This window comes from Pimephales promelas, chromosome 2, assembly GCF_988280905.1.
Source record: "Pimephales promelas chromosome 2, fPimPro1.hap1.1, whole genome shotgun sequence".
In the NCBI taxonomy this organism is placed as follows: Eukaryota; Metazoa; Chordata; class Actinopteri; order Cypriniformes; family Leuciscidae; genus Pimephales; species Pimephales promelas.
The window spans coordinates 4,034,147-4,046,729 of NC_142770.1; the positions used below are offsets into that span (position 1 = coordinate 4,034,147).

Consider the following 12,583-nt stretch of genomic DNA (forward strand, 5'->3'; position numbering starts at 1 on the left):
TGTAGTCCCAACTAAATTAAAGTTAACCTAACATTTTACACATTTAAGTGAATTGTACAATCAAATTAACGTGTGATATTGACAGGCAGCAATAATCCTTATTTATGTATATTAAATAAAATATATATACATATCATTGTTTATCAATGATGCATGATGGGTTAGAATCAGTTTCCTCTGGAACCTCTGAACTGCGACTCTTTGACTGTTTTTAGATTTGAGACTTTTTTTTTTTTTAATAAAATCATGTTTCAGAAATCAGACCACAGCAAGTTTCAGTTTTACTCTGAAGTTAAGCTGCTAATGTCACAGCTCACAGCTCACGCAGCGTGAAATAGCAAACAATCTTTTCAGTTGTTTTCCCACATACATTGATATAATTGATCACCCCATATTTCAATTGAATTATAAAACCATTTTGAGGTCATTAAGCTCCTTCTACCCATACATTCAAGATGATTCACACACTAGACAACTACATATGAATGATACAAAAATATGTATTTAACAGTATTATGAGCCAGAAGAGTATAATGCAACTACAGGCTTTATGAGGGGCGTTCAGATGTGTGAACTACGAGGTCTACACTTTGTTGTGGGAGGATTCACACCAGCTTAAGTGTTTCCAGCAGATACTGTAGTTTTACATCAGACACTGAAATGCTGAACAAAATGTTTCACGTTCTTGTTTTGTTCTGTTTGTGCTGGTGCCATCTGATCGGTAAGTTATAAAACATTTTTAGTGCTTAATATTTCAGAACAGAGATTGCGCGTGATCTGATTTGAAGTCAAATCGTGATTTGCAGGCCTTTAAAAGTGTATTTAAACATTAAGTCAGGAAATAATGGAAACATCTACGCATTGCAGGCTCAAAAAGTGTCACTTTTTGGTGGTTTCAAATTGATTTTAAGGCAGTGGACATATTAAGCAAACTCTAAAAATCCCCTTTCGAAAGTCTATTTGTCAAAAAATAAATTAACTACAGCTGACTTGAGGCTTTGTAAACACAAATCTTAATCTGATCCTGTTCATGTTCATCAGGTGTGTTTAGTGAATCAGTGTCAGTGACGGAGGGAGATTCTGTCACTCTAAACTCTGATCTTACTAAAATACATGAAGACGACGACATACTATGGAAATATGGACCTAAAAAGTCTCTGATAGCTAAAATCAGCATTGGGAACCGAATCTTCACCACATATGATGACGTTCCTGATGGGAGATTCAGAGACAGACTGAAGCTGGACGCTCAAACTGGATCTCTGACCATCACACACACCACAACTGAACACACTGGAGTTTATAGACTAGAGATAAATGGAGCAAAACTGACATCAAAAACATTCAGTGTTTCTGTCTATGGTGAGTAGAAACATCCTTTGTCTTGACTTATGTCCGTCACATAATTAAGTTCACATCTTAAGCTCAACCCATTTTAGCATTGTGGTGTTAAACAGCAAAAAATTGTTTATATAAGCATCCCTCATTTGGAGGTTATGCTGACACACTTATAATGGGTGGATTATAATTTGGAGCAAATAAAGGAAACTTCCAAAGTACTTACTTACATTCATTTTACGGTTTTCTGGTGCTGTATTGTCATTGGCAAATAAGTTGTATTTTAAGGTTTACAGATCGGCCCCATTTTAAGGAAGCTTGTTTCCACCACTTAATAAAAGATAAAAAAGACTATTTATCTCACAATTAAGACTTTTTTTTCTCAGAATTGCAAGATACGACCTTGCAATTCTGACTAAAAAAAGTCAGTCTTTTTACCCCTGCAGAATTGGACTCGTAATTGTGGGGAGAAAAAAGTCATAATTGAAAGAACAAAAATTCATAATTGCAAAGTCAGAATGATCTTTTGTATTCAGAATTGTATTCCGTGGCAGAAACAAGCTTTCATACAATTCACTCACTAAACAGATTTTTGGTTTTCTGAGGGGTAAATAGAAAATACATTTTTGTTGCAATTGTGATGGAAATTTTAAACTGAATACTAGGAAATGGAATTAGACAGATGTCTAAACTTGAAACCAAAAACATAGCTTGGTTCTACCTGTTAACAGACGGGTTTGTCTATAAAAACCAATCAAATTGTAGGGATATGATGTAATACATCATGGCATTGTTGCTATACCCCTATAAAAACTGTTGTATCTGTGTTTTCTGGTGGGATTCTCTCTGAAATTTGATCTTCTGACTGTGTTAAAGCACATTCAAAGGCATTGTCTGAAGTCTGTTGGTTAGCTGGGCAGCAAGTTAGGTTTATTTGTTTGTAGACGCGCTAGTGTTAGACTCGGCTGACGTACATGTGTAGACATGATGGAGTATAGGATTTGACCATGGAAGGTCAATGATTTGGAGGGGTATCCTAATAATTTTGGCAATATACACTCAGATCATCAACACACTTCACTCAAGATGTTTAGATTTATCCATATTTCTAATAATTCTGTCACGTTTTCCAGCTCCTCTTGTCACTCCTAACATTACCAGAGATTGCTCATCATCATCATCAAATTGTTCATTGGTGTGTTCATCATCAGTGTTGAGTGTGTGTGATGCGACTCTGTCCTGGTACGCAGGAATGAGTGTATTGTCCAGCATCAGTGTGTGTGATCTCAGCATCAGTCTCTCTCTACCTCTGGAGGTGGAATATCAGGATAAAAACACCTACAGCTGTGTGCTGAACAATCCCATCAGCAACCAGACCACACATCTGGACATCAACACACTCTGCAGACACACATGTGCAGGTATGATGGGGGTAAAATTGACATTGATTAATTAGGCTGATCTATTGATGATGTTTTGATCCATGTGTGCAATTTGCTCTTTGTCCAAATCAACAAAAGTGCATGAATTTAAGTATAGGACAGATAAAACAAGCCTTATAAGATTAGACACACAGAAAGCAAGAGGCCCTGATAACATAAAACACATTTGATCAACACCTCCCATCAAGCAGATATGGTCTACACTCGACGCGAGTGGAGCAACACAGGAAAAGTAAATATAACCCATTATAATCAGTGATGCTGTCTACAGTAGATGCAGCGCGACATGAAATTCTCGACAATAAACTGATGTCATCTTTTATTTCTGATGTGTACCGTGACAACTATCGCATGGTGTAGACAAATAGTTGCCAGTCCAAATGAAAAATCTGACTGGAGACCAATTTCCCTAACCTCTTGCAATGGCAAACTACTCTACTTCTACATTATGTATTATATAATATAATATAATTCTGCTCATGGCTAATGCAGAATATCACAAGCTATTATTAAGACATTCACGTTTAAGCCTGGAGTTTTACTCGGTCACTTTGGTCTACCTTCGACCACTTATGTCCTGATTTCTTCAAGGAAATGGTCAATAAAATAAACTGTAAACTTCTAACATGTTAGCTGTAGGTCAGATAGACAGATTCACTCACACTAATGGCTCATTATGTCTATTACAGATCAAGGCCTACCTTTATTGTTCATAGTGTTGATCTCTGCTGGATCTCTGATGATTGTTGTTATAATTGTGATAATCTGCATCTGCAAGAAATGTAGAAAAACAGGTCAGGAGAGCAAGCAATTATTCTGTATAAATATCTAATATTGAAACTGTTTTAATATCTGTGGTTATTATTAATGCAGTCCAAACCCAGGAGAAAGACAAAACTGATTCAGCATCGAGTAAACCAACAACACAACAACAGGTAAGAAGTTGTTGCAGTCAGTAAGTGTGTGATTTAAGTTAAATGATCATTGGACTGAATCATTCCTCTTGATTTAATGCAGTTGGATCATGACAAGTCTTTAAAATCACTCGTTGTAGCTATTATTTAAATAGCATAACCCATACAAAAGCAGGTTTTATACCATTATATTTTATCTGTAGAGAAAGTAGGTCACAGAATTGTCTCTCATCTCACCTCTGCTGAAGTGTGTCCTCGAGCTGCAGCGTCTCTGCGGTTTATCTGATGCGACTTTAGCAGACATTGGTTTGTAGACGTTCTGCAACAACTGTCTTTGCTGTTGTGTGAAAGACAGTCATTCTCAGCACAGACTGTCAAGACAAACCTGCAAAACTGAAACTGTTTGATGATTTAACGGTTTGAAAAGTCATGATTTATGTCGTTTCCTCTTGTGGCATCTCATCTAGTTTTTCAAAAAAAAAAAAAAAAAAAAAAATCGTCAGTATTTGTAGGCTATAAGCTTTGCACAGAGAAACAAAAGTTTGTTCCAGTCGCATCAGCAGTTTCCGGACTGAGTTTGTCTCTCTTTTCAGAGATCGAAGACGGAGTCCGTGTATGAAAATGTCCCCAAAAAACGATGATCAAATACCAGAGCTCATACGGGGAAATTGCTCACATTTTTGTTTGTTACATTTATTCTTGTACAGGAAGTCTTTGTTTCGCACAAATGTTGTTATTGTATTGTTCAAAACGTTGTTGCTCTATAATGAATATCATCCAGAAACTCAACTAAAAGGTTATATTTCAGTCTTCTTATCATTATGTAAATGTATCTAACTTTAATTATTAAACATTGGTCCACATGTCTGGTTTACTATCTTTGTGGGGACTCTTCATATATGATGTTTTTTTTGTACTGTACGAACTGTATATTCTCCCTCCTTGCTCTAACTCCACCCCTAAACATACCTTTCACACAGACAAACAATGCAAACAAGTCTCTCTAAGAAGAGCGCTTTTTTAATTAATCTTACATGTTTTGATTATTTTAATTTCTTTATGTAAAACACTTTGAATTACCATTGTGTATGAAATGTGCTACTGTATAAATGAACTTGCCTTGCCTCTTTTCACCGATAGGGTGCGCTATAACATGTTGTCATGTTCAGTTCTCATAGAGGAGCTGCTGATAGTAATCAAACTAGACCAGCAGAACAATACTATAACCTAAGTACAGACCTGATCTATCAATGTCATCAGCATTACAATGCTGGTATTGGGTTTACTGATATTTTTGACCGATACATATAACTTGCTTAATCTATTTTATGATATTGATTTTATAAAAGGCGCCATCTGGTGTTTATAAAACAGCATTGTAGCTCTCATGGGTGTTTACAGGATCACCTGCGTTCAGATGGAAGAAATGATGCAGATATGAGTGTTAAATTAACACTCAAGAGTGTTAAATTTAATGAGATAATTAAGTGATTAATTTAGTGATTATGGAGCATTATTGAAGACACCTGATGATCACAAACAGAATGAAGGAGAAGGAGAAAATCTACAATTGTAAGCCACTGTTATAGCGGTCAGTGTTTGCTTTAGTTGGGCTCTTGACACTTATACTTTCACTGTAAATTTCAAGGAACCGGCTTTACTGATTAAGATGCGCATAACAATATCGTGCGATATATCGCCCAGCCCTGCTATGTTGAACCGGTGGAACCTGTTTACATAAAAAATTTGAGTAAAGCTAACACATCACTTTTTTGAGTGTGATCATGAGAGTCACTTCAAATATTTTGCATACCTGTCGTCACATTTCTATGGTCATGGGAGTCACTTCAAATATTTTACACACCTGAAGTCATCAAGGCAGTTTCGATAGGTATTCAGTGAAGGACAGTGATGTGTCAGAACTATTACAGTTATAAAGCAAAACATCATAAATGTTTATAAACTCTGCTCTTTTTTTCACCTCCTCCTCTTTGTTTTTTATATATTGATTGCGCAAACATTATCTGGCTTCTGCAGCAGATTACACTAATTGCGTGACGTCTTTTTGACGTCTGATCTGTTCACACAAGAATCTGATATTGGCCACATTTAAAACAACAATCTAAACATCTTTAATCTGAGTAATAAATCAGAAGTGAGCACTAATGTTTGCAGTGTGATCATTGCTGGTGTCTTTCCTGCTTTGCATTGTGTTAACACACACCTGAAGGCTCCAAACCAGCAAACTGAGAGGACTTCTGCTATTACAGAGGTGATCAATTCATCAAAGTAAAAAAAATAAAACCCACACCTTCAAAATAAAAGTATTCTACATTAAACAGTCTCTTGTAACTTTTTTAATAACACCACACTAATTTTCTGGGATTTTGAATTTGGGGTTTTCATAAGCTGTAAGCCATAATCATCAAAATTATATCTAGTAAAGGCTTGGAATATTTCACTTTGCATGTAATGAGTATGTCACAGTCCTCCGTCTGCACCAGTCTGTCTTGTCTTCAGCACTACACTTCCCAGGATCCTCTCGTCACCCTATCCCGTGTTCACTCCCTCATCAGCCACCTGTTCCTCGTCTTGATCATCTGTTTCACCTGTTTTCACCCCATTATGTCTGATTCATCTGTGTATTTAGTTCCCTCAGTTTTACTCTGTCATTGTCGGTCGATGTTTGTTGGATGTTACCTTGTATTGCACCAGTTTACCTGTCTTCTTGCCTGTATTTGTAATTAAATGTCATCTTCGTGGTAATCTGGACTCCTCCTGTTCCTCAGCCTGCACCACATCGTGACAGAGTATTGGTTTCACATTTTAAATTGAATCACTGAAATAAATGAACTTTTGCATGATATTGTAATTTTTCGAGTTTCACCTAGATCTGAGGGCTTCACTGGACCATTTTTGAAATTCACACTGTGCCCCAGTAAAATATTGCTTATAAATCCTTTTCTGATATTGGAGATTACTTTTGACATGAGAATGTGTTTTTTTCTGCTCATGTCATTTGTGTTTTCTATCTGCTGTTTAGAATCAGAACTAGCAATGCCAGAATAGTGAATTAATCACTATTGATCTAATTTAAACAGATTTAGAAATTGGTCTGAAATTGTTTGTGATTCAGTTTGATTCGTTCAAACAGTTTCCCCAATCTCTGATTTGTTTGCACAGGTTTCTCACAACGAAATGTTGGGATGTTTTATATGTTCTGGGATATTCAGAAAACAAATAAGGGACATGGATGAGTTCTATATTTACTTATATATATTATAAAGAAGCATGTGTGCAGTTTGAAGCCCTACCCTGATGATTATGACATCATTTCCTCAAACCCTTGCTCAATATACTTATATTTGTACAAAATAAAAAAGCTGTTAAAACCATGTATTTGTTAAATACTTTTCAAATTTTGTGAAATGTCAAAGCCTTTTATTGTTTGTTTGGTCAATTTAGTATTGTTTTCATTCAATTTTTGTATTGTATATACAGTATGTGTGTCTAACCCTGGCATTTTTATTTATGTACCTTTTTTTTTGTATATATATTTTTTTAAATTTATCTTCTGTTCATGTTCTGTAATTGTGTTCATGCAATAAAAAAGAAAAAAAAAAGAAAAAAATACTTATATTTGTACATAAATGACAATGCTCAATTTGCTTTTTCAATGCTTTTATTAATTTGAGGAGTGTTTCAGAGAAGATATTGAAAAGAGGTTAAAGTTTAGAAGAGATTTGATTTCAGAATAACATTTTTGTAATATTGGAAAAATGTAGTGCAATCAAAGTAACCGTGGAGCAGGATAACGTTCTCACAGGTCCTTAACACAGATAGAGGATAATAAGCTTGAACAGGGAAAATCATTCCAGCAGTGGTCAGCTGTAAGGTGGACAAATGAAATAAGTTATTCTGATCATTATATTGTTGTTAGAATCAAAAATAAATAGATCTTTCAACTTAAGGCACTTTGAGAAATCCAAATTTTTCATTTCATGTTACTGTAAAATTGGATTGTAAATTATAACTGAAAGTATTAAAAAATCAGGCTGTATTCTTACAGGAAAAGTTGATCTCCAAACAGTCCTCGGCACCCTGGTGATTTTCAGGAACACCAGCATTGTTTGGTTCTCCAGACCACCAGTTGGTGTACGAAAACACAGTTCCATCACTCCACAACCAGTGTCCTTCCTGAAGAGAGAAGAGAGGGAATAAAAGAGTGCACTACTGTTGGCAGACTTCAGGAAGAAGCTTTAGTTCAGATTTGAAGTCAAAACATCTTCATTCGAAACTTTGCCTTTATACCATTTAAAGCAGAAATTGTAGTTTAGACAAACAAATTGGTCTCTTTAGGACACACAACTGAACTTACTTGTACAGCATCATGACCACCAATCCAAGTACGTGTGGTAGAAGGCAGCAGACTCAGCATGAATTTATTCTCCAGTTTATTACGCACAGATGCGAGATTCGCACCAAGACTCTGACAGTTTCTCTAAAGAGACAGAGTTTTTTTTATTGTCAATACAAGATAAAATAAAAAAATTACCATTATCAAAAGTGACAACATTTTAGACATTTGCAAACAAAGTTTGCTCTGATTTATTATTTGCTCAGTACCAGTTTTATCTACTATTTACTTGCAGAAAAGACACATTTAAATAAACTTTACTGATACTCCTTTGTACAACATACCTGTTATTTTCAAGTAAAATCTACTTACTAATGCACTTAAAATCAGTTTGACATTTAATTGACACTTAACATTTAATTGAAGTAATTAAGATATTTCATTTATTTAATTTCACAAATAAAATTAAGTAACATCTACTTAACTAACTTAACTTTAACAACATTATTTATTTCCCAAGACAATATGACACTGAATTAATCCACACGTTTAAAGTGCATGCTGTACTTAGAAACATCTAAATAAATAATACAATATGTTGAATAGATTACTGTATTAATACCGCACAATGACTTTAACATTCAATGGATCATTTTTGAGTGATTGTGTCACAGATGTCACAAAATGGCCAGTTACTAAACCTAACAACAAAAACGATGATAAAACAGTGTAAAGCTGGAAAACAGTGAAAAATCAACCTTATTAATTAGTCATGCCCCAGTGCAAAATGGGAACAAGTATTATAAAAGTTGAGTAGGTTAATACTTACCTTTATAGATAACACTTTATTTGAAGGGGTGTGGATAAGACTGACATGATTGTCAAGTTGTCATATCAAAGACATTTTTTGTCTTGATTAATGTCAAGTTGTCACAACAAAGACTTTTTTGTCTTTGTTAATGTCATGTCGTCATTTAAAAAAAATGTCAACTTTGCATTAAAAGTGTCATAATTTACAGAATGACACTTACTGACAACAGTCATAAACATTTATAGACTCCTTCATGTTCATGACAGGTGTTATGTCATGTTTATAACAGTGTCATGTCAGTCTTATGCACACCCCTTCAAATAAAGTGTTACCATTTTGGATCTTTGATATTTATTTCTTGTAAAAATAAAACATTCATTTTTTTGTTTTTGTTTTCTGTAGCATTTACTTCACCAGAGAATCATTTTTAAATGAATCATTTGACAATGCACTTTTTGTGTACATCTGTCTTTTAGATGTAGTTAAAGACACCTAATATAAAGTGTGTAACACATTACCTCTGCTGTGATCCAGTTAGTCGGATCAGGAATAACCTTGTAGCATCGGAGTCCAAGTTTTGTCCATGTAGTGGGGCATCTTCTGGCCAAATCAACTGCACCCAGTCTATTAGCATTTCTTGTAACATTCACTGCAAAGAATGTTTTAACATTTATTTATTTATTTTATGTTTTTTTTTGTGATTATGTGCTGAAAACACGGTAAACCCCTTATTAATTAAGCAAATACTATTCAATGGAAAATTGCAAATTTCTAAAATATTTTTAAATAGCAAGGGTTTTTACAAATAAATGTGTTGGTTACCTGCTGTATTCCCCATGGAGAAGATAATGAAGAGAAGCAGACAGCTTTTTAGCATTGACATGATGAACCTAAAATGAATAAGCAGGAAAAGTTAAATGTTTTTAAAATTTTTATATTAGGTGACTGGACACTGCGATCCTCAATGCATTTAAACACAAAGCACAAAAATACTTCAGGTAGAACATTTATACTCGCGTTGGTTTTCAAATCGTTTCCTTCTCGGAAAAAGATTTTGTGAAGCGCTAGAGCCTTGGTAACACCATAACATTCTCAGATCTATTGTAAGACTGGAAAAACTGGAAGAACTGGAAGAGAAGGCTACTCTCTGAGAAAAGAAATGACCATTTTAACTCACTCTCGTACAGCAATCATTCTAATCCACATCTCTTTCCCTGTGAGATCACCTAAAATTCATCCAAAACATATATGGTTTAATCTGAATAATTATTACCATCAAGTATTATACACATAGTATCATTCGAAATGTCTCAGGGTAAATGCTCAAAATACTGTTGAATGTGAATACTATGTGTGATCAAAATTATGCATGTAGTTTACTGGCCAGTAGGGGGCGCTCACCCTGTGGTCTGTGCGGGTCCTAACGCCCTATATAGTGAATAAGGACACTATAATGTCAAAAGAGCACCGTCCTTCGGATGAGACGTTAAAGGATTAGTTCAGTTTTGAAAAAACTTTTGCTGATAATTTACTCACCCCCATGTCATCCAAGATGTCCATGTCTTTCTTTCCTCAGTCGAAAAGAAATTTAGGTTTTTGATGAAAACATTCCAGGATTTTTCTCCATATAATGGACTTCAATGGGAACCGGATGGTTCAGGTCATAAAGATAGTGTTAATAACAGTTTCAGATGCAGCTTCAAATGTCTTTAAACGACACCAGACGATGAATAAGGGTCTTATCATGCGAAACGATCGGTTATTTCAAAGCTTAAATTCCAAAAATGTAACTTTTCTAAGGACAAATGCTAGCCTTTCTCCATTCTGTGAGGCGCGTTTGCAACGTCACGTAGTACGTAATTACGTTCAAAAGGTCACGGGCGACGTAGCCAGAAGTATAGAGTCAGAGTGTTTACAAGTTGAACGCATAGGTTGAACGTGAAAACTAACTCAAACGCCGTTTACAAAAAAGGAATTAAAATTTAAAACAACGATGTCGGACGATTTTGATTCTGTACTTCCGGCTACGTCGCCCGTGACCTTTTGAACGTAATTACGTATTACGTGACGTTGCAAACGCGCCTCACAATATATTACAAGGCTAGCATTTGTCCTTAGAAAAGTTACATTTTTGGAATAAGCTTTGAAATAACCGATCGTTTCGCATGATAAGACCCTTATTCATCGTCTGGTGTCGTTTAAAGACATTTAAAGCTGCATCTGAAACTGTTATTAACTGTCTTTTGGACCTGAACCATCCGGTTCCCATTAAAGTCCATTATATGGAGAAAAATCCTGGAATGTTTTCATCAAAAACCTTAATTTCTTTTCGACTGAGGAAAGAAAGACATGGACATCTTGGATGACATGGGGGTGAGTAAATTATCAGCAAAAGTTTTTTCAAAAGTGAACTAATCCTTTAAACTGAGGTCCTGACTCTCTGTGACCACAAAAAATCCTCGAAAGAGTAGGGGTGTAACCCCGGCATCCAGACCAAATTTGCACAGTGGCCTGTACATCATGGCCTCCTAATCATCCCCATATATATATATATATATATATATACTATATAAGCTTGTGTATTTGGAAGTCTCTCCAAGAAGAGCGCCTTTTTGTTATTCTTACTTGTTTTGATTATTTTAATTTCTTCTATGTAAAGCACTTTGAATTACCATTGTGTATGAAATGTGCTTTATAAATCAACTTGCCTTGCCTCTTTTCACCGATAGGGTGCGCCATAACTTGTTGTCATACTGTTCAGTTCTCATAGAGGAGCTGCTGAAGGACTAAACACACACATTACCTGATCGTTGCACGTTCCTCCTATTGCCTGTTTGAGAAATAATACAGTTGATAGATGTCTGTTTTTTACTATGGGGCTGTTGAATGCTTGATTCTGATTGGTTGGTGCAAGTATCACGGCCACTCCGCGTGGTGCATTATTTTTTCTAATAGCCAACAGTATTTACAACAGAAAATTTGAACTTGAAAACATGATCTTTACTTAATATCCTAATGATTTTTGGCATAAAAAAACAGATGCCCCATACAATGTATTGTTGGCTATTGCCACAAATATACCCGTGCGACTTATGACTGGTTTTGTGATCCAGGGTCACAAATGTGCGAAACAATAAAAGTTCATATCTTGTCTTTCGTGCCCTAAGACCATTAAAAACACATAGCAAAAACACATCTTGACTGAGGTTATCATAATTCACGCATGGAATGATCAACTATGCCTTCTTCATAATGTACAGGCCAGCCTTGCTCACAGCCCAACACAACGTAGCGAGTGGACTTCTTCCCTCTACGATATTCACATTTTGGATAGACCCCACTTTGTAATCTGCAGGTGATCACAGGAAAAGGCTGGTTGCTCTTAAACAGGTTACCGCCCTGTGGAGTTCCTCCTCCGCCACAAACGGCTTTAATCTGATTTGTATTGGCTTGAATGAAGGTGTTGACAGGTTTGCAGACATTTCCAGTTCCACTGATGTCTCTCTTTCGGATTTCACTGTCACACTTCTGCTCATTCATATCAGGATCCAAATGCTGATTGAGGAATTTTTGATAGCGGGGCTTTATATGTGGTGGTTGAGCATGAGTGGAGAACGACACACACACGACCAGCAGCAGAATCACAGCAGACTGATGAATCTCCATGACCTGCTGAACAACACACACACTTAACACACACACTGGACTTAATAAAGCAGTT

General features: G+C 35.7%; 2 protein-coding genes and 1 pseudogene across 7 annotated transcripts in view; 1 reads left to right on the forward strand and 2 right to left on the reverse strand.

Annotated features, from left to right (window-relative positions):
* Window positions 1–243: 243 nt before the first annotated feature.
* Window positions 244–4,557, forward strand: LOC120487989 (SLAM family member 5-like). 2 transcript variants are annotated; one of them, XM_089121416.1, is made up of 6 exons: window positions 246–721; window positions 1,042–1,362; window positions 2,472–2,759; window positions 3,470–3,574; window positions 3,654–3,715; window positions 4,288–4,557. In XM_089121416.1, the coding sequence occupies exons 1-6, from the start codon at window positions 661–663 to the stop codon at window positions 4,333–4,335; spliced, it is 885 nt and encodes a 294-aa protein (XP_088977542.1). In that variant the 5' UTR covers window positions 246–660; the 3' UTR covers window positions 4,336–4,557. The 2 variants fall into 2 exon arrangements, with proteins under 2 accessions (XP_088977544.1, XP_088977542.1); XM_089121418.1 differs by lacking the exon at window positions 3,470–3,574 and having other exon boundaries at window positions 244–721.
* Window positions 4,558–7,367: 2,810 nt separating this feature from the next.
* LOC120487984 (ladderlectin) lies at window positions 7,368–9,769 on the reverse strand. Its single transcript, XM_089121740.1, has 5 exons — window positions 9,685–9,769; window positions 9,381–9,511; window positions 8,073–8,195; window positions 7,762–7,891; window positions 7,368–7,582 (listed from the first exon to the last, which is right to left on the reverse strand). The coding sequence occupies exons 1-5, from the start codon at window positions 9,743–9,745 to the stop codon at window positions 7,515–7,517; spliced, it is 513 nt and encodes a 170-aa protein (XP_088977866.1). The 5' UTR covers window positions 9,746–9,769; the 3' UTR covers window positions 7,368–7,514.
* A 1,717-nt stretch (window positions 9,770–11,486) lies between these two features.
* Window positions 11,487–12,583, reverse strand: part of LOC120486657 (ribonuclease-like 3 pseudogene) — a 39,527-nt pseudogene continuing 38,430 nt past the window's right edge. For 3 of the 4 annotated variants that reach the window (XR_016146923.1, XR_016146925.1, XR_016146924.1), the window contains exon 2: window positions 11,487–12,531. The product of XR_016146923.1 is annotated as a ribonuclease-like 3 pseudogene, transcript variant X2 (transcript). Of the gene's footprint in view, window positions 12,535–12,583 lie in introns of all 4 variants that reach the window. The other variant, XR_016146922.1, reaches the window with a different exon arrangement.

Excerpts from the sequence above, each read along its gene's own strand:
- LOC120487989 (XM_089121416.1), top strand. The coding sequence starts at position 661 with ATGCTGAACAAAATGTTTCACGTTCTTGTTTTGTTCTGTTTGTGCTGG. Across the intron at positions 1,363-2,471 it reads ATTCAGTGTTTCTGTCTATG|CTCCTCTTGTCACTCCTAAC; the intron begins GTGAGTAGAAAC and ends CACGTTTTCCAG. Across the intron at positions 2,760-3,469 it reads CTGCAGACACACATGTGCAG|ATCAAGGCCTACCTTTATTG; the intron begins GTATGATGGGGG and ends TGTCTATTACAG.
- LOC120487984 (XM_089121740.1), bottom strand. The coding sequence starts at position 9,745 with ATGTCAATGCTAAAAAGCTGTCTGCTTCTCTTCATTATCTTCTCCATG. Across the intron at positions 9,512-9,684 it reads CTCCATGGGGAATACAGCAG|TGAATGTTACAAGAAATGCT; the intron begins GTAACCAACACA and ends CATTCTTTGCAG. Across the intron at positions 7,583-7,761 it reads TTTGGAGATCAACTTTTCCT|CTGACCACTGCTGGAATGAT; the intron begins GTAAGAATACAG and ends TCCACCTTACAG.